The following is a 22,673-nucleotide window of genomic DNA, read 5'->3' on the forward strand; positions in this document are numbered from 1 at the left end:
CTGAATCGGAGGCTGAAGGACCTGCGATGACGTCATGTTCACATGACCTGCCGGGGAAAGCAGTGACCACACAGAAAGACCTGCATCAGTAGTGTGTATACAGGGGGAGGGGGGGCCGTGTGTATACAGGGGGCAGTGTGTATACAGGAGGGGGGGCGGCAGTGTGTATACAGGGGGAGAGGGGGCAGTGTGTATACAGGGGAAGAGGGTGGCAGTGTGTATACAGGGGGAGAGGGTGGCAGTGTGTATACAGGGGGAGAGGGTGGCAGTGTGTATACAGGGGGAGAGGGTGGCAGTGTGTATACAGGGGGAGAGGGTGGCAGTGTGTATACAGGGGGAGAGGGTGGCAGTGTGTATACAGGGGGAGAGGGAGCAGTGTGTATACAGGGGGAGAGGGGGGCAGTGTGTATACAGGGGGAGAGGGGGGCAGTGTGTATACAGGGGGAGAGGGGGGCAGTGTGTATACAGGAGGAGGGGGGCAGTGTGTATACAGGAGGGGGGGCAGTGTGTATACAGGAGGAGGGGGGGCAGTGTGTATACAGGAGGAGGGGGGGCAGTGTGTATACAGGAGGGTAGCAGTGTGTATACAGGGGGAGAGGGTGGCAGTGTGTATACAGGAGGAGGGGGGGCAGTGTGTATACAGGAGGGAGGGCGGCAGTGTGTATACAGGGGGAGAGGGGGCAGTGTGTATACAGGGGAAGAGGGGGCAGTGTGTATACAGGGGGAGAGGGTGGCAGTGTGTATATAGGAGGGGGGGATGTGTCCACGCGGTGGAGGGGGGGCAGTGTGACTACTGAAGGGGGGCCCATAAAGAGGCCCACCAGGGCTCTGTCGCACAGGAGCCCACCAAAACCTGGAGCCGGCCCTGCACTCATGAACCAAAACCACGTAAAAATAAAAAACAGTGAATGTCAGTGCTCACTCCTGCCCACTTTCAGGTGATAACTTTCCTCAAAAGTCAAAGGTCACTGTGGTCCTTTCTTATTGAGAGAAGAGGATCCCACCACAAAGCTGTGCACTTGTGAGTAGTTATTCTGATACACACCTCGCACTAGGTGTGTGGTAACCGATGAACTATTGATTTTGTACACACGCTTTTAATGATCTATGCGAGTAGAAATAAGGGTCTTTTATACTATACGCCTGAAGGTTTTGCAGAATGTTCCTTGTCACAGCTTTTCCTTTGTGGTGGGATCCTCTTCTCTCAATAAGAAAGGACCACAGTGACTTATGACTTCAGTGGAAAATTGTCACCTCCAGGTCGGTAGGAGTGAGCATGGATATTGCTATACTGCTATTTTTTAAGGTGTCTATACTTACTTTGCAATTTCTATTAGTTGGTGCACAAAACTATGACAGTTTTTGTTTCCACATAGTCAAGTACATGGCCTTTTTACGGAAGAACCAATTGCACAAGTGCCTAAAAACTGTCTGAAACCTATTGATACATTTAGTGCAGTGTGTTTCAGACAGTTTTTTTGGCACAAACTAAGGCTACATTCACACAAACGTATGGGGGACGTATATACGCACGAAGTATATACGGCGTATATACATCCCCCATACACCACAATGGCCCTATGTTACTCTTATGGAAAGGGCCGGGGATGAGCAGCGCTCTCTCCCTCCTCCTCCTGGCGCCGATATATGCCCGCCGTACTACGGTATGGTGGACATAGATTGTGTGAATGTATCCTAAGAGAGAATTCTGTTCTAAACAGATTGATACATCTGCCCCATTCTTTGTCAGACAGAATTACCAAGTGGCTAAGGTGAAACCCATAGGCATATGCAGTCAGTCATGTATGAACATACAGCTTATCAGATGCTTATTTCTCATTACTGTCAATGTAGATCCACCAGGCCCCATATACATTTCATTGTTGGCAGATTTATTCTGTTAATTGTGAAACATTGCCTTGATTTCTTACTTTAAAGTTGTTATACCAACTTGTACACAGTGCTTGCTCATCTCCGATTAACCCATTCACTGTCTATGAGAGAGCTGGAGATAGGCGAGTGCTCCGACTCCGATACTCCTACAGCAGTGAATAGAGCGGTAGGACACATGCTCAACCTCCCGCTTCATTCAATTAGTAAGAATGGGACCAAAGTTCTTGTTTTTGTGAACTGCGGGGGCCCCAGCCGTTTGACCCCATTGATCAGCTGGTTTTCCCCTCTTATTATTAGTAATTAAACTTGTAATATGACAACCTGAATAATTTTTGAATAAGGCATACAGACAGGCGTTATATCAGACTGTAGACATTGCATTTGCATCTCATTGTATGACACTATTCACAACATCAGTGGGGTCTTCATGTGGACCTGCTTTATACTATATACACTTCTACATTGGATATACATTTTTATCCTATGAGACTTTTGGTCCTTCCAAATAACAAGCAATTTAAGTCTGGATTTTTTTGGAAGTGACATTTGGACATCTCAGCGATTTTTTCCGACAAATCCTTTAGCATAGTTTTCACAAATGAAGGCATATACATAATGCTCAATATAATGTATCACACTTTTTATACATGTAACCGTATAAAAACATAAGAGTTATAAACACATTGTATGAATATTCACGCTCGGTTGTAAATGTTTGCTGTTTGGACCTGATAAAAGAACGACAAAACCACCATTGACTGTGTTTGTATAAAAGATATTTACTTCAATTATCACACCTAGGGTGCTAGTGAATAATAATAATAATAATACATTGTGTGAGATTCATACAGTGATATTGCTTCTCCATATCATATAGGGACCGTTGTACAGTGCTGAGAACAAACATTATTATGGCTACCCAAACAAAGACAGAACAATGCCTGCTGACGGGACCTCTATTCCCACTGTCGCCAGCCATAAAGAACTTGTACTATATGTTTGAACAAATACCAATAAAGAAAAATCTACAAAAAAGGAGTCACAGCAACACAACATGGGCTTCTCAAAGCTACGTGTACAAAAAAAAAAAAAATTACACTTTTTTTGGTCAGTTGGGTCTCTCGTGAGGATTTTTGTTTTTTTTATTTTTTTTTTATTTTTAAACTCGTGATCGTGAATAACAAACAAGCTCTAAAAACATCTAAGACTTAATGCAGTACAGAAAAAAAATTTATAAAAAAATTATTTAAAAAAAAATCATAGAATACTGCTAAAAAAAAAAAAAAATGTCAGACACCACAATACACCAAAGGGGGGGAAAACTGAGCTTATTCAAATGTTCTCAAGAAATAAGGATAAAAAAAAATAGACAAATACATCACTTCTGAGTTCATCTTGTGCTGTGTTAGTAGTCAGGGCATTTTTCAGCTGCACCCATCTTCATGGCAAGTAGTTATTGCACAAATATAAAGAGTTAGTTTTAGAGTAACATAAAACAGGGACATGAAGAAATGTGTTATTTTCCTCCTTCGTTACAGGTGAATCTTGCCTTTGGATATAAGCCCATACGTCTATCCGTTTGTAGTAGACTCATTGTAAAAAAAATATGAAATGAGGAGAAATTAAAATTGATAAAAAAAAAGTACTGCAGGCTGTATTGTCAGGAGGTTATGACCAATATTTAGTGTGACAATACGGAAATAGATAGTGGCAATGTTTGGGGATTTTTTTTAAGCTTCTGTCTGAGCTCATTGTGGAGGTCTAGGAGAGCAGGCAACGGCGTGCCATGGCAGTCGGCGTAACCATTATTCCAGAGGATACAGGCTATGATTTAGAAAGAAGCAGTCATATCACTACAGGAACATCTCAGGAGCTGGTTCCTCTGTAGGTCACCAGCTCCTGGTAACGGATAGGCTACATACTCATGAATATTGGCCAACACCCTACAATGGCTGCCTCCGCCAACTGTTCCCGACAGAAGCATCTGGGAAAACTCAGGCCACCAAAAGTTTACAGTGATGGTCTAGTCAATCTCAGTAGATATTTTTTGTAACAATGTCGCAGGGTTAAAACAGCTTACAGAACAATGAAATATTCATGGAATTTCAAAAACCAAAAAAGTTACAATATTTCTTTGAAAAAAATATTACGAGCATTTGGAAGTCCAGAGACAAAGTGCTATTTACCAATTGATACGCCTTCGTAGACTAGAAGATATCTATTGTTTAGTGAACAGGTCTCTCATTCCCCAGAATGATACAAGTCGTATATTCCAGTTTCTTGCATTTACAACCAGTCCTGAATTGAGCTCAACTAAAAAGTCGAAGGAAATCCAACACTTTGAACTGCAATATTTGTTAAATCAGGAGGCTCTTAGAGGCACAAGGTAAGGAAAAAAAAATGTAAAACATTCTGGAAATGAAGAAAGTTCTAATAAATTAAGAGTACAGATACACGTTGGGGGTCATTTATCGAGGCTTGTGATGATGTGAGGTCTGGAATTACAACCTTTCTCTCCCCTTACACCACCTCCATGGTGGCCGCGGAGTGGGCCAGGGCCGGGACACACTGCGCAGGTGCCGAAGCCTAATAGCATCTCTGGTGTAACATGCGGACCAGGGGAACATCAAGAGACGATGCACAAAGCGCCAGTTCTTGATAAATCCCCCACGCTATCTGTTTTGGAAAGACCACAGCTGCAATGAAGCTGAAACTGCGTCAACGTGCAACGCTACCAGAAAAATTGCCATCATTTTCAAAATGATTGTGAACGACTTAACGGTTTTGTCACTAAAGCACCTGCTTTCCCGTGGCAATCCGTTAACCATTCATTTTAACAGTAAAATCATAGCTTGTTGGGTTTTTTTTGCTGCTATGTAGATCTATTCCCTTCAGTATAGCTTGAAGCTCATTAGCCCTATTGAAAAAATTGTCCCAATGACTTATAGATTACTCCTCACACAGTCCTATATTGCCCACCTAAGGTTTCAGGAACTTGAGTGCAACTTCCTTTGCCCCTAAAGTAACCCTCTTTATTGTCAAAAAACTGTAACATGCACTTGAAGCTTATCTGTGGCAGAGTATTTTAATTTTATAATAATCCGTATGCAATATTTCATACCGACAAATTATAACTTTGATCCCAGCACCCTATGTGTTAAGGCACACTATCCTAGTACTGCAATAACAAATTGGCGTCATTCCGAGTCTCTATCAACTATACTTACACTAACAGAGGAAGATAAGCATCAATGGAATATTAGTTTGATAACAGGGGTTTTCTAGCTAAATTTCTTTTTGAGCACTAGTGTATCAATTAATGGATAATCTTAGGGTTATTTTCTAAAAAACGATTCTATTAGATTTTAGTGTTTTTGCAAGAGGAATTGAACAGGAAGTGGTACAGTCACAAAGTCTCCATAAGTCTAGTAACTAGGTAGAAACCGGTGTTACGGAGTTTTACCATGAGTCTCTTAAGTGGGACAGATTTTAGGTGGCTACTTTAGGACCGTACAAGATCATCGCATGGGTAGTGCACACTAAAAATGGACTATGGAAGTGAATTATGTAACAGCGACTTACTTACAGTAGAGTAGGTGACTTTATTGCTTAATGTTGCTGTAGTATGTGATCAATGATGGATTACTACATCCTTACAGTTAGGTGTATATAGATAGCCCTGTATATGGCCAGCTGCCAACAGTCTTGTATAATACATTATATACTGACAGATCTGAATATGTTGATGGATCCTTCAGCTATGATCATATTTTTGGTTCATCAATATATCTACCAGCTTAATTTTGCATAGAGGACCACAGTTGTAATGGATTTCACCGGATCTGCGGATATCACACAGGGATGATATGGCTTCAAGGAATTCTTTCACTAAAGGTGCTGACATGTAGAAGAATGTTGTCATTTGGGTGAAGTTAAAAAAAAAATCTTAAAGGGTTGCTATGCTTGCAGCCATGGATAGTCCTTTAAAATATGGCCCTGCGTATAGATGGATTTTTTTTTTCCGTTGTAGAATTCTTTTATCTACCGAGAATGGGAGCGTGTGCAAGGAGTAATAGGATGATGTTCATAGATTCCAACCAACATGAGTGGTGGAAGGGACACTGGGAAGTCCCAACCTTAAGACCAAGGCCAAGCTAACAGGAATGGTTTCTTCTCTGCAACTAATTTTCATGCAAATCTGCTGCTAAATTTTTGAAAAGAAACAAACAAAAATATCACTGGCAGAAATAAATGTTATTAGAGGTGGCTCTGTATATGTTACAAATGCTTCTGATTCTTTGGTGCTATTAAGAGATAGAAGTGGCATAGTATGGGAAGTGCCAAGATAAAGGAAAGGCTGAGAGGGGAAATGCCTGGAGCATGTGTTCGTTAAGTTAATTTCTACAGCTCTTTCATTATGTCTCCCCGTACATGGCACAGATAAAAGAATGTCAAGTGTACAGACACTCAAAATCTACCCTACTGGCTGAATAAGGACTGATAATCTGTGGACTGAAGAGGTTCACCACCCAACAGCTATTACGGGAGGACCTGAAGTTAGTGGAAGGCATGCTGAGACCCCTCTCTTGCGTAGCCTGTCCCCACCACTAGTGCTGGATGTATATATAATTTGTTTTACCCAAATATCCAAAATACCTGGAAAGGTAAAATTACTGCTCACCTCTGCTCTGCCAGCAGCTGCACATACAAAGCCAAGGATTCTTTTTAAAGCTAACTATATTACACCAGAATTTATTGCTTGTTATGCCCAATGCATACATAGAAAAATGAATATTTCAAGTAATAGGTGGTTTATCAACAGTCCCGTTTTTTATAATTCCTTTAACAACAAATGCGATTAGCGACAGCGGTGATCTGCCTCTGCCACAGGTAGGCTAAGCTGTCAACTATCTGCGGTAGAGGGAAAGCAGAAAGTAGAGCTCAGTTATTTTATGGACAAGCTCTTCAATATAGTAATACATTTAAGTGTTTTTTAGGGATATTACAGTTTGAAAGATTTAAATGATCTACCCAGGTTAACAGGTTTTCAAATTGGCCGACTACAAAGAATGGAGCGGTCCTTCTGGCTATATTCTCTGTGTTGATTCCGGAACCCGAGGATCCCACTGATTTTATAACGATGACCTATTTGATGCTGAAATTTACATTTAAAAAGGGCTGATAAGTCAATTGAAATAAAAAGTAAAGAAACTTGTAAAAAGGACAAACTACTTCTACGACAAAGCTTGTAAAAGTCAGACAAAGACAAATGTAAAAAAAAGCTGATTTTTTTTAGCCCCTTGTGCCTCCAAGAGCCTCTTTTCTTAGTTGTAATTTGTTTTCCATATTGTTCGTTGAGAATTTTAATCTATCTTAAAACCTGAAGTGCTACTGCATCTTACCTATGCACGTAAAGAGCATTTCATTTTTTTTTTTTTGTATTACACTCTTGTATAACAAATGTGGTTCTACACATTAAAAAATGTTTCTACTAAATAATACAAGCTCATTGAGGTTTAGCATAGGGAGTATGATTTTATAACAACACTCCCATCCCCTATAAGATAAAGGGATTAAAAAAAAAACAAAACAAAAAAAGATAATATTATTAAAACATAAGTAACAAATGCACCAAATAACGTCATCAAAAGATGCTGACCTAAGACACAATGTTTCAATGATACACGATAAAGATCAAAAGAAAAAAAAAATTCTTTTAAATCAATAATATACAGTATGACAACTACATCTTGTAAATTATACCCAATACTGCCGGCAGTCTATCCCTCTAAAGAATATTTGCCCCCGTTTTTCATCCCTTCCTAACAATCAGATAATAAAATACAGCACCTATAAATAAGCAAAAAAAATATATATATACTGAAATCATCTATTGTTAGTTTTTTTTTAAGATATGGCGAGAAACGAGCCTAGTTCAGCAAATCTTGTCGAAGCCATAGCAGATAAACCAGCTTATTGAAAAAGGTGGCAGTAATGCACTCTATGTGTGCACAAGTACATAAGAAAATACACAGACTTATAAAATTGCATACACGGGAATTCCCACACGTCTCTGTTCTCTCTCACACACATATTGACAGCAAGAAGGAACAGGATACAAATTGGAATGGGTGTCGTACTCTCGACGAGAGCGGACCGCTGCCCCGGAGCCACCAATGCCGCTTCGTCACACGGTTATTTTGGTTCTAGATTTGTCTATTTACATTGTACTATGCCAGAGTTAAGAGGTTTGCTTTGTTTTGTTATTTTTTTTATACAATTTTTTTTCTGTTGTTTTTTTTTTTTTTTTTACATAAAAAGTTTATTATTAAGTTTGTATTTAAAAACATCTCTCTTCTCCGCATCCTGCTGGCAGCATATTTGGTAATAGTAAAAAGGTATTAAACAAAAGTGGCCCTGTAAAGAAAACTAAATATATATATATATAGATATGATAAATATATATAATGAAGGGAACACTGTAAGGATGTGAAAACAGTACAGGTCGACCATTCCAACTTGTACCCTTTTACCCTCCCAAAATATGAGGTCTGATCAGCGTGCTCTGTGGTTAGAGGTTAAAAAGCAGATTAGAAAATACCTAAATTCGGATCTTTTTTTTTTGTTTTTTTGTCCTGATTTGGCCTAAAATGGAGTGTAATAAACAAATCCTGGTCTGGAAAAGACCCGAATCGGTTAAAGCTATGAAACAATGTGCACTGGATATCTAGTTTCACTACCAAGAAAACACTACATCAGCTACCACAAATTAAAATAGTTTCCTGATGTGACTTTCGTTAGAAAATAAGTGGATTGGTGTATTTCTTTTATTTCAAAGTTCCGAGCTGGGTTTTTTTTTTTTTCCTTTTTTTTTCCTTTTTATTAACTTCTTGAAAATAGGATTCCAAACTAGTGTGTTTAGAGTCAGATGACTGTGCAATCTCTTTGTGGCAACTGAAACACCTACTAAAAAGGAAAAACTAAAATAATTAATTAAAAAAAAAAAAAAGGACAACCTTTTTTTTTTTCCTGAAAAAAAAAAATCTCCTCCTTTTCCTGGTATAAGAAGATCATAGTGTATTATCGCTCTGCAGCCATTACATGGCAGAATAAAAAGCCCCCATTTATTTTGTGGGTTCAATATTTTTTTTTGTACTTTTTTATGTTTTTTTTTTTAAGCCCACACTAATAAAAAAAGGTGGGCACAAGGCAAAGCTGTAAGAGTTATTCCAGAAAGTGTGAAAATCACTTGGGTAATAGTAAAAACACTTCAGGGTACAAAAAAGCTTGACTACATATTTCAGTTTTCGTCCTCGAAAACACAACATAAAATTGGGCTTAATGCTCCTTTTGTATTCTATATGCACCTTGGCCTATGGCGTTTTTGCCCTGTGGCCCGCAGGGCGGTAAGTGCGCAATACGATATAACCAGTGAAAGGTCCAGTTTAAAATCCCCAGTTTGCTGAAACCAGGGTTAATTTAATTTCAAAACTCCCATTCGATGGGTTCTTCTCGACTAGCGGCCTTCTCTAAGCGGTGAATTATGCTGTTCAAGTTTGCGGCTTTCTTTTTCCTCAAGGAGTTGTCCCGTGTGTTTTTGGAACTTGCGGTCTCAGAAAAGTTGAATAAGCTCTGAATTGAGCTTCCTTTCTGTGAACTTGTACTTGGCACGCTGGATAGTTTCTCAGAATCTTCACTAGACTTGTTGAAACCCTCCTTTGTGGGGACCAAGCTTGAGGCAGCTGAGGTAGAGGCATGCTTTTCAGTAGCAGATTTCGGTGTCGTCTCTGAACTCTTTTCAGAACACCGAGATCCAGGAAGGGAAGTCCGACTCTGCTTTCTCCGACCTTCCTCAACCTTTTCAACTGGGCTGTCTACTTCTGATCGGCTGTTGTCCGACTTCTCCGTAGGCCTAGCATCTTCGCCCTCTTCAAAAGCTGAATCAGTCTGCCCGCCCTGAGACTTTAAGTTGTCGCTGAAATCATCTCCTTCGAGGACACCATGCTTCCCATCAGTTGTGCTTTCCATGTCTACACCATCGCAGCTATCTCCTTCTGAACTGTGGGCTGCTCTGCTGCTTGTAGCAGATGGGGAATCACTAGAACCAATTTGTCCGTGACTACCTGCTTGAATTTCTTCAATGAACAGTTCTCTACGGATGCGAGATCTAAGGAGAGAAGGGAAATCATTATAATTACCATTAAAGACTTCGTCAATCAAATCGATCTCTATAACAAAAAATTAATCGGAGAGTCACTGCCCCTAATATATTTCTGGATGAGCGATAAAGGATGACCAACATTGAGATCTCACTTTGTAATATGCCTTAGTCAATTTATTAGCAAGGGGACTAGTGGGACCCTGGCTCTCAGTCAGTATGGGTCCCATAGTAGACCACCAAACATCCAATACTTAGTGGTTGGTCTGTGCTTCCTATTGCTTTCTTATATGTAAACAATGGCACATACTGTAATTTCAGAATATATAGTTATACACTTTATGCTTTTTTATAGTCTATGTCTAATTACAAAGAGAAGCAGATATCTAAATGTGGCACGAAATGAAAGGATGGATAGTCAAGCATTTGGTCCAGTTCACACCTGCGTTCGTCCCTCTGTTATTTTCTGTAACTAAAATGATAATAAAAGTCTAAAGGAATCAATAAAAATTTCCATCGTTTTCAATGTTCTTTTAATGGCTTTCGTTAGTAGCTATTCACACCACTTCACTAAACCTTCCGTTATCTGAGACTGAAAACATAGCGCTGCTGCTTCTGTCCAATTTTCGCTCAAATCATGGAAGTGGTGCAAACATACACGAATAGAAGCCAATAAAAAACTATTGAAATCAAAGGACATTTTATTTGATCCGTTAGATGTTTGAAAAGAAGTGCGCTACAACTGGCCTATAGTATAATACAATACATTTTATTGATTCATGAAAGTACACAAAATACCAACATTTAAAATCAATTAAAAGTACACCAGTACTACACAGAAAAAAGGAAGGAGAAAAAAGGACGCTTATTTTCTCTCTCCACCACCCCTGACCAAATGTGTTGGGACAGATTAATAAATCATAAGTTCGGTAGCCACAATCACAGTATGTGCAAATTTGTATGTGCATATCCACGATAGCTTACTGACTACCCCACAACTGTATCACATATATATAAATAAAGTGAAAGTGCTGGATATCCTTTCCTGTATAGGCAAGAAAATGCAAATAAACGAAGGGTTACCATGTGCCGGGCCCAGCAACTAGGTAAAAGCAGCAGAAAAAACATGTGAAAGGGCACCGAGTCCCACCAACACTACACCTTGGACAGGGTGGAAGGCTCCCCACGCGTATCATCGCTAAAAAGCGACTTCTTCAGGGGTACACTTTTTGTTCAGTATATAATTCCATGTGTGTTAATTCATATTTTTGATGCCTTCGGTGTGAATCTACAGTTTTTATAGTTATGAAAATACAGAAAACTCTTTGAATGAGAAGGTGTCTGTACCGTTTATGTATTTTATGGGCACTCTATGGTGATATTACATGGGATATATATGGAAATATTATATTTGCCTTAAAAAGTGGTGACTAGGAACCTACTTTGTTTAAACCTAAGCCCCTGTGCCTTATGATACTGCCAACACAATGTGATGATTTGAAGGTATCTTGAGGGATATTGGTAATATGTGCAGATCAGAGACACTGTCTTAGCGGTGCGTTTACCTGTAATTATGGAACCAGTTAATAACGGTGCTGGTTTTCAGGTTCAGTTGTGTTGCGAGCTCTTCAATGGTTTTAGGGGAAGGGTATGGCTTTTGCTGGTAAGCCCGTTTCAAAGCTTCTTTCTCCTCCGGAGCCAATACTACCCGTGGCTTCTTCAGCTGATGCTGCGGCTGGGGACTTGATCCCTGGCTATAATCTATGCCTGTAGGAGGCGGCTCAACGGGCTGGCTGTCACTCACCGAGCTGTGCCTTCTCTTCATGTAGGCTGGAAAGCAGAGAATTTATTTGTTTAAACAAATGATAAATGATAAACAATGGCAAAGTTACCAGTAATATTGTGATATAATAGTTTTGCTCATAATTCTTATATCCATCCAACAGACTATCTGCTCTTCTTATATGTCTCTTTTAGTATCCCCTAAAATATTCCGCAGCATTTATACATTACTACATTGCACTGTTCTTCTGTTATTGAATAATGAAAAAAATACCATAATATGAATTAACTTAAAACTGGGCGTTACTGGCCATAAGAAATCTTCACAAAGTTTATACATTTTAAAGGCCATACAGACTTCTATATTACTTATGAGTTCCTGAAAACTGACAAAGTCTTTCTGATACAGATTTAATATTTAAAGGGATTGTCCACTTTACCTCATGTTGTGTAAGTGTTGGGTAATTAACCCCTAAAGAGATGTGTATAATGTAACGTGCTTCTACAATATACAACATTTGAGTGACATCTGATTTACTTAATTTCCCAGCATTCGGGTATGCACACGGGCTAAAACATACTCGGTCTGAGAAACACTGACCATGTGTCAGTGAATGTGGAGAGCAATGTTTCAGGAACGGAGTCCAAGCATCATTGTTATATACGATGCAAGGAGTCACACGTCATACTGAAAACATGATCACAATTCAGCGCTGTTGTTCCTGAGGGGCAACAGGGACTATATATATGAGGGGGAACAGGGATATATATTGCTATTAGGTTTAAACTCCTCTCCACAGTGTCGGTCCATGTTTCAGTGACTGAGCACGTTCGTGATCTTTAGTCCTAAATTGTATCATTGTAGAACATGCAATAGATGTAACAAATCTGATTTGACATAAACAAAAGGTTTATACTAATATATATTATATATATATACACACACACACATAGGATGTACGGTATGTAATTCTTCACTACACCACTAGATGGCACACCAGGCACAGTAAATAGTGCAGCTATAAGTGTGAACTTGAGAAAGGGAAACTGTGGCCTGTACATGTATTAGAAATGAATCACAAGTGTTTGATTGAAGCCATGACCAATTTAGTATTTTTTAGCTGCATGCTTTTCTTTTTTTTTTTTCAAAGACGTCTTCAGCTTTTAAATTTAGGTTCTGAAGACACTATTATATTTAGCATCTGATGTTATTAATAATCTTAACTGGAAAAATACATATAAGGAAGAAGAGAATAAATTATTAGGAAATATGGATGTGCAACATTCCTATAACAAGTTACCAATACTCAAAGTAGTCCCAAAGTCTGATGTACCAGCCTGGGCTACATGCAGGGGTGGATTAAGACTGCCACGGGCCCTGGGCCTTATGAATATTATAGTCACTACAAGGCAACTCAGTAAACCAGAAAAAAGTTGGATACAATTCCAGAATTCAACCTTTCTATTCCTGGTACAGTTGAGACTCTCCGTAACTCATCCTAAGGACAATATGAGTGGAGACTTGGCTTTAAGATCACTTCTACAGGATTCTGGGAACAGTCGATCTTTTTGTAGCAATTCAAAACCGGGAATCCCACTGTCTCCTATCAGAGAGTAAGTCTGTCCAACTGGCAGCTCTCCAAATATTTACAGGCCCGCAGTATACCAGAAATAGACATAGTTTAATCTCTATAACCTAGCATATATACTGCGTTAATGACTGAATGATTAGAGAGCTACAGTTATGAAGGTTTTTGTGATAAGGAGCTGCACACAGGTTAAATAAGGGGCATAAAGCTCTTATCAGAAGAGAAGTCATATAGATTGTGGTAGTGGAACAATGTATTTATGTGCTATGTACTCATTTCCATGGTATAATATTTTGGGTGCTTTCAGAATTTTTCTTAAATAGTTATGAGTGACATTGTAGACTCTGCATAAGCCTTGGATTGGAAACATGTCAGATCTTAAAGCGTCTACTCCCTGGAGCTCTTCAGTCACCTAAATCCTCATATTTAATATAGACACAAGTAATGTTGTTGTATATTTACTAGATGGGGTAATGCTTGGATATAATTCTGAGATATAATCTTCTCCAGAATGTGTAACCTGCACACATTACACTCCAATCTGTGTGCTGGGTGGCTACCAATCCCGTCACTGTGACCAGACCTTCTTAAAATAAAATGAAAGCGAAGACTGGACAATGACCATCATATGACTAGAACTCCCACAAAAACATGAGATTGTGGCACCACAGGAGAACACTACAGTTTTGTCCTGTATATTAACTTTTAAGCATAAAAGTTAAAGAGGTTGTCTCCACTTTAAGCACATTCCAGCTAATAATTGATATTGTTTGTGTAATGAAATATTATAAAATCGTACAATATGCTTTCTGTATCAATTCCTCACCAATTGCTAGATCTCTGCTTGCTGTCATTCTATAGGAAACATCATTGTTTACTTCCTGTGGATAAACACCGGTCCATGGTCATGTGATGTCACACAGGTGCACAACTCTTTATATCACACAGCTCTGATTACACTGTGTGTTATAACGAGCAGTGCACCTGTGTGACATCACATGATCATGGACCGGTGTTTATCCACAGGAAGTAAACAATGATGTTTCCTATAGAATGACAGCAAGCAGAGATCTAGAAAACAGTGAAAAATTGATAGAGAAACTACAAATGTACAATTTTATTATTTTTAATTACACAAACAATATCAATTTTTTTGCTGGAATGTGCTGAAAGTGGACAAACCCATTAAGTGTGTTTCAGGACTTCCATGTTGATTGTTTCTTCTCAATAACTGATTTGAAGGGGTTCGCTCCTAATAAACTTTACTAACACAGGTACAAAAACAATAAACAGGGTCACTCATTTTGTACTTACCCTGGGTAAAGTTTGAGACAACAGGCAGCACTGGACTTGGGACTTCCTGTGATGTCTCCTGTCCAGTTTGCATGGAGGCAGCCATGCTGTCATTACTGGATGTTCTTGGCACATAGTAATGACTACCCCTGTTGATCTACTTTAAGCCAGTAGGACATAGGACGTTACATGAGACTTCTGCCATTGGGTAACGTGACCCACGGCTCCCCCTGGACCTCAGACAAACTTTACAAGATGTGTGATCTTATTAGGGTCTTGTACTTTCCCTGCTAAAGTTTGTTATTCGTGACCAACCCCTTAAAATGGCTGCAGCACTAAATCCTTGACATTGTACACTAAGCACAGCTCCATAGTTGAATGGGAATGTGTGGCAATACCAAACACAGCAGCCCTCTTCCTAATGCTGCAGTCAAAGAGCTGACTATTTGTCATCAGAAATCAATACTAAAATCTTAGGAAACTAACAGAGAGCATACCTTTTTTTTCCATCCGTTTCATGTCCATCAGCTTATCTACATTGTTCGGATCGTTGAGCCAGAGCTGCATTCGTACAAAGGGTTCTCTACCCTTCAAACTTAGTTTATGCCAGGGTTTTGGTCTAGCCAGCAAATCCGAGACCGAGCCTTGAGTTAAGCCAAGAATGGTCTCTCCAAACAGACGCTGACCTGAAAGAAAGATGATGAGGTTACCAGGGGTTGTTTGATGGGCTATCATCCTTATGTTAGGAAATAATCCATTTTTATTTCCTTCTCTGCTTGATTAACAGCTCTGTATACCTAAATTATTGTCCGTTAGAACTTCTTTCACCCTCTTGGTGATGCCATAAGTGTCCAGCTCTGGTGACATGGCCACTAGCTCTTGGATACTCAGCGCTGAATGTCCGGGGAATGGAAGTGGGGTTGCTGGCTGGGAGTCACCGCCGGTGGCATCACTTGACTCTTGGGCTTCGCCTTCTTTGCTGGTCTCGATTGTGGGGCACGGCTGTTGCACCAGTTCGGTCAGACTTTTTACCGATTCGTTGGAGCTCATTGGAGATTCTGGGGCAGGACTGCAGCTCGTTGAACTTTTTGGAGTGTTTTCTGTAACACAAAATAATAATTCTGGTTAGCAAGTGCAAGCTCATTTCGGATTTTATTAAAGTCTTATGCACATAAACATGTTTTCAACGGCTAGCTCTAGAGCCCATACACACGGCCATGTGTTTCCATGGCCTCAGGAATGAGCCCACTACCCGAGCTGGAAACACAGGCAGAAATAAGACACAAGTGGTTATGAGGTCCTCTCCACGGGCTACAGCCTAAGTGATTCTTGAAGTTCTTTTCCAAAGTCATTACCATAAATGTATATACAAAGTAAAAATAAAAAAAAAATTGCAAAAAGGCAAACGGAAATATGTTAACTCGTCATTGTTCTGGATACACTGAAGATGGGTTCTCCAGAGAGGAGCGGTCACTGTCAGCAGATCTAAAACTTTCAGACGGGTAATTTATGAAGCAATAAGAAGATAACTGAGGATCCACAGTCATTGGTACTGCAGCCCTGTAAGTGATCGCTAAGAATAGCCCCACAGTTTTTGAACTAAGCAGCATCTTGCATCCGTAACCACTGTTCCAGTCAAACAAGGGGCACTTGGCCCCTCTTTTCATGATCGGTGCACTACACCTGAACAATATTTTCTAAGCCATGATGGATACCATTTACATATTAGAAATCTCAGCCTAAGGCCTCAAGCACTTTGTGGATCACAAAAAAAAGGGAACGTTATCCCTTGTTTGCGGCCAGTCTGACATCAGCGGGTGAGAGCCCGTCACATAACCAGTGTCAAATCAAAACTATGATGCCACAAATACATAGCAGGAATGTGAGTAAGCCCATCAATAGCGTAGAAGATAGTTGAGCTTTGTGTTAGCTGCAAAACAGCAACTAGCACACAGCCCCATTACACGTTTGGGTGGATGAGGCCTTACCCACATAAACTAGTCTAAGACTGGTCAAGAGTGTAATCTTGCTTTATATTCAAGCCCCTATTTAACCCAAGATTGTACGTTGTATGAAAAACCAATTTTACATATTGAGATTACGGTTCTCCAGAATTCTAGCTAAAAGCCAGCGCTGTTATAATTCAGGCACGCAGCGTAGATGACTAACAAATCAGCAGCAGCAGCGGACTGTCACAAAACATAGCTAATAAACGCGGTCAGCCGCTGCGCACATTATAGGCTCAAGTACATGGCCCTATCATGGCTGGAAACACAAGTATCCAGAAGTAATGTCCACGGGTACACAACACTGACTCTGCTGACATCCTACACACCCAACAGGCTATACATACATACACACGTGTGTATTATATATATATATATATATATATATATATATATATATATATATATACACACATTATATATATACACACACACACACATATATCCTATGTATTGTTCTCTGGTTACTTCAGGTAACTTATTAAACACTCAAGAAGGCTCCCGTAGTCTTCACCACAACTGCACGTAAAGATTTCCTGCACGCCGATATAACATTTAAAAACTCTTCATATTTATTTCACATTTCAGTAAAAAAATGGGATAATATATCACCAAACTTCTTTTCGTGCATAGTTTTCCGGTAGCATATTCTGAGTATATATCGGCTTTTTGTGTACTTCAGGTAACTGACATTTCAATAGATCCGTTATTACTCTATATACGGTACTAGATCTGGTAAAATCATCCACTGACTGCCCTGGTACTGTGCCAAAAACAATAGGCACCAATAACAAACTCACTTTAGTTACATATTGTGTAAATACAGCCTAAGGCTGCATTCACACACATGTATGGGGGATGTATATACGGCCGATATACGTCCCCCATACACTTCTATGGGCTGGCGGCATGGTACGGGAGCGGTACGGTGCAGCACACGTGCGACACCGCACTGCTCCGAAGCCCGGGAAAAGATAGGACATGTCCTATCTTTTCCCGTATTACGGCGCCGTGGCCCATACATCCCTATGGAGAGGGGCGGGGGTGAGCAGCGCTCACCTCCTCCTCCTCTCCCCGCGCTGCCGTGTGCCCGTCGTGCCGTAGCACGGCGGGCACAAGGCAGCGCGCGGGGAGAGAAGGAGGGGGAAAGCGCTGCTCACCCCCGCCCCTCTCCATAGGGATGCACGGCGCCGTATGCCGTAAAAGAATAGGACACGCTGCACCGTACCGCTCCCGTAGGGTGCAGTGCGCCCATTGACTTCTGTGGGGGACGTATATTGGCCATATATACGTCACCTTACGTTAGTGTGAATACAGCCTAAGGAGGCTGCAAACTATACAGATGCTAGAAAGAGTAACTTCCGTGATCTATATTTTCAGAATACAGCAAATTACACTAACAAGACATCCTTATTCCAAATAACCTCTGAAATTTCCATATGTCAGCCATAACCTGTGGGACTGGGATTTTTAAGTTCCAGATACTATTTAATATTGATAACAGCCGCTATTTGTCTCATTATGTGGTGTTTGCCGTCTCGTATATGTCAGCGCTGGAGGTTTGCTATGAGTCACATGCAGCTGCAGCGGGAGGCCCACACAACATATGGAGCCGGCTGATCAGATATCTCTACCCCTGTTCTCTGCTATACTGCTGCCCTGTGTAACAGCAAGCCCCGGATATAGTGCACTCCTTTCTTTCTGCTAGTCATTTGGGCTTTTATATGTTCATTTCATGTAAAAACATACTTACTCTGTAGGTGTATGATCGTTCCACACAATGACGCCATTTTTAGCTCCTGTCGATGTAGCAATACTTTACTGGATAATACTTGGAATAGGATTAGTCATTCCGAAGCCAATTGTTGACGTAGCTGAGCAGATTAAAATGTTGACAGAACCAGGGAATTTTTTTTTTTTTTTTAAATGAAAATAGTTAACCATCTAGTCCCATCCATCCTCCAGTGATAAGTTATTTGGGGTGGGGAAAAGGGCTGAATATTGTGAATTCAACATGCTCAATGCTGGTGAATAGGGCACCAGAAGGGGTCTCTTAGTGGCGCATTTCTCTCCCCGGATGTATGTGTGTGGATGGGGTTAATTTAAATATATCACTTTAATGTGCAAATCTCTTTATATATTATTATACAATCCTACCTCATCTTTATCTACCACACACTCTGTCCTATAATTCATCAAAGATTCATTAAAATAACCACCCATTTTCCCAACCTCCAAGACTTTCCTCAAGCTGCACCAGTGCTGTAGAATGCTCTACTCCAGAGCCTTCATATCTATACAAACACAGATAACGGCTGGTGACTGGTTAAAGAGGACCTGTCACCCCTGAAAAATACCCCCACCAAATTAGTTCCACCTAATCCTGTCCTAATATTCAATAAATATAAAGGGACTGGGGACAGGATTAGGGAGAACTAATTTGGTGGGGGTACTTTTCGGGGGTGACAGGTCCTTTTTAATGCAGCCTTAAACTATATGTACTACCCAATATTCTAAAGGACTATAAAAAGGGTATAGCCCTGTAGAATATTGAAGCTTTAAATATACATAACGTATATTTTAAGTTACTACAGATTTAGATGAATCTGCCCCACGTGTTTGGGCTATAGTGAATAGTACATTCATATCCAACATATTCATGGTATATATTACCCAAACCTTTTCTCATAAATCCAGCCGCTCCTGTTCTCTACACCCTAAGGTCAATATATACAGAATATATAACCTACCAAATGTTATTTCTGTATTGCAGGCAGCTGAGAAACAGTACTGTAAATTTGCCCAGATTCAGCCAAGCGCAGGAGTAAATTGGCAGGTCATCCATCTTGCTCACTGTACACTGTCAGGGATGCTATGAATTCCCTACATGATTAACAGACTTCTTCTTGGGCCTGCGTCCTTTAACCTACAGCAAGGTCGACATTATGGCTGCCCGCCTGATAAAGTGTACAGAGCTTACGTGAAGTTTTACTCAAATTTTGTTCCCTGAATCAGCCTAACAGAGCAGTAAGATTAATTACTCCAACATAAAGCTCAGCAGAACACCAAGAGCCATGTCCCCGATACCGAGAAAGTGACAGATGAAGAGGAAGGGTAAACATTTCACAAATTATTAACACTAGAAACCTTCACAGAATAGAAACATGGGAAAACTGGAGCTGGGAATGGACAGGTATTCAAGATGTAGTGCAAGTAAACCAAATCTCATCCCCTCTACACCATGACACACCGAGGTAGTCTTCGGCAGATAATACACCGCTTATTTGTGTTGTGCTGATAACATTTCGGGCACACACATATATTCTGCTTTGGCCACAATGTGTGGATTTAGTTTCCTAAATCCTCATCCACTCTGCCGCTACTGTAAGATGCTTACGATTGGCCAAAGTTTTGCAGAATTTCAAAATATTTGGATCGGGTCAGAATCTAGTCAGAATGTTGCTTCATTTGTGCTGGGAATAGGAAGATAACCCCTTCTGGTCCTCTAAAAGACAGACATTTTTTTAAAAATGTTTTCCTGAAAAAAAAATTCTCTCCCGTTCCCCCTCTCTAAGCTGCGAGGTGAATGACAGTATCAGCTAGCAGCCATTTTCAAAGATTATCCAAAGTGAAGCAGAGAAGATTGGAATAATTGGAGATCCTTACTGAAACTTATAATAATAATAATAATAGTAATTCTTTATATAGCGCACACAGATTACGCAGCTCTGCACAAAGCATGACAAATCAATCCCTGTCCCCATGGGGCTCACAATCTAATCAACCTACCAGTATGTTTCTGGAGTGTGGGAGGAAACTGGAGTAAGAGCCAACAAATAGATTTCCTTGTCTCTACTGCCGCCTGATCCAGATATATTGCCATGCGAGTCTATAAAAGTTTTTTTTTTTTGGAATTAACCTCAACCAAAAGAAATTTAGGACAACATAAGGTCTAATTCACACCTGTGTTCCAATAACCTAATAACTGAAGTCTAACCGAACCATTCAAATGTCCATTGAATGATGATGGAGGTCCTAGCAAAGGTGTAAACCAGGCCTAAGCTATATCAGGGTTTGATTACTTGGCTGCAAAGAGTTTGTATGTTCTCTCCTTGTTTGGGTGGGTTTCCTCCAGGTCCTCTGGTTTCCTCCCACACTCCAAAACATACTGGTAGGTTGATTAGATTGTGAGCCCCATTGGGGACAGGGACTGATTTGGGAAGCTCTGTGCAGCGCTTTGTAATCTGTGTGCGCTATATATATAAAGGAATTATTATTATTATTGGCTGCTGCCATGACATGCTTACATACCTACCTATGTGGAATCTGTGAGCAGTAGCCACACATTTTCCAACACTGGCTTACATTAGGAAATTCCGCTGAAATATTCCTGGATAAACTGTGAATTCTGTTTGAGCAAAATGAAGAGAACAGCCTAAGCGAGCTGCGCTTTACATTACACCGAGAGTCAAGGATCAGGCGCTTCTACTGCAGATGCAAGAGCCGACTTCAAGGACAGCGAGTGTCATGTATCAAACACCACTGAGAGAAAGCAAATGCGCATCCTGCTTCTGTAGCCTACAGCAGAGTCAATTATAAGGAACTTGTTAATTTAAAACTTTCACATTTGACATGATGTGTTTGCCGTGAGGTTTAATACAGTGGAGACCCATTGGGGATTTTTGCTTTGTAAAATTAAACGCAAAAAAAAAAGAGCAGTCGTGTTCAGAGACTGATGAGTGGCGATCTACAGAACCGACACATACAATAGTCACAGAATCCATCCTATAGGCACTCATTTATTCATTAGGGAAGACAGAATATACAGGTATACGTGCCATGTGTGCCTACTATTCTACAAACCTGATATAATTTGGGGCGCAGTGATGTCATCATTTTCAGTAAAGTCCTGGTGTCATGCTGTGTTTTTTAGAATGAGGTCATCGTTAAGAGATGAGCAGTGTCATCATTTACAGTAATATTTTAATTTGGGGAGAAGTGATGTAATTCCACAGTCATATTTCTGTTTGGAGATTAGAGATGTCATTATGTTCCTTTAATTCTGTTTGGAGAGTAGTGATGTCATCATTTACAGTATTATTAAAATCTGGAGAGTAATGAGGTCATTTTCCACAGTTATATTCATGTATGGGGATCATTTGCAGTAATATTAATGTATGGAGAGTAGTGATGTCATCATTTACAGTAATATTTATGTATAGAGTAGTGATGTCATCATTTGCAGTAATATTTATGTATGGAGAGTAGTGATGTCATCATTTGCAGTTATATTTATGTACGGAGAGTAGTGATGTCATCATTTACAGTAATATTTATGTATAGAGTAGTGATGTCATCATTTGCAGTAATATTTATGTACGGAGAGTAGTGATGTCATCATTTGCAGTAATATTTATGTACGGAGAGTAGTGATGTCATCATTTGCAGTTATATTTATGTACGGAGAGTAGTGATGTCATCATTTGCAGTTATATTTATGTATAGAGAATAGTGATGTCATCATTTGCAGTAATATTTATGTATAGAGAGTAGCGATGTCATCATTTGCAGTAATATTTATGTACGGAGAGTAGTGATGTCATCATTTGCAGTTATATTTATGTACGGAGAGTAGTGATGTCATCATTTGCAGTTATATTTATGTATGGAGAATAGTGATGTCATCATTTGCAGTAATATTTATGTATAGAGAGTAGCGATGTCATCATTTGCAGTAATATTTATGTACAGAGAGTAGAGATGTCATCATTTGCAGATATATTTATGTACAGAGAGTAGTGATGTCATCATTTGCAGATATATTTTTGTTTGGAGAGTAGAGATGTCATATTTTACAGTTATATTCGTATAGAGTAATGATGTCATTATTTGCCGATATATTTATGTTTGGAGAGTAGCAATGTTATACAGTTATACATTGAGGTATGGAGA

General features: G+C 39.9%; 1 protein-coding gene across 3 annotated transcripts in view; it reads right to left on the reverse strand.

The window, feature by feature from the left end:
* The window catches only part of CUX1 (cut like homeobox 1), a 272,705-nt gene that overhangs the window by 45,592 nt on the left and 204,440 nt on the right, over positions 1 to 22,673 (reverse strand). For 2 of the 3 annotated variants that reach the window (XM_072138167.1, XM_072138166.1), the window contains 4 exons: positions 15,513 to 15,815; positions 15,213 to 15,401; positions 11,617 to 11,881; positions 2,653 to 10,060 (listed from right to left, as the gene is read on the reverse strand). The exons of the other annotated variant lie outside the window; for it this stretch is intronic. In XM_072138167.1, the coding sequence (XP_071994268.1) occupies positions 9,379 to 10,060; positions 11,617 to 11,881; positions 15,213 to 15,401; positions 15,513 to 15,815 (1,439 nt within the window). In that variant the 3' untranslated portion in view covers positions 2,653 to 9,378. Of the gene's footprint in view, positions 1 to 2,652; positions 10,061 to 11,616; positions 11,882 to 15,212; positions 15,402 to 15,512; positions 15,816 to 22,673 lie in introns of those variants that run through there. 3 annotated transcript variants of the gene reach the window in all.

Source organism: Engystomops pustulosus, chromosome 2, assembly GCF_040894005.1.
Source record: "Engystomops pustulosus chromosome 2, aEngPut4.maternal, whole genome shotgun sequence".
Classification (NCBI taxonomy): Eukaryota; Metazoa; Chordata; class Amphibia; order Anura; family Leptodactylidae; genus Engystomops; species Engystomops pustulosus.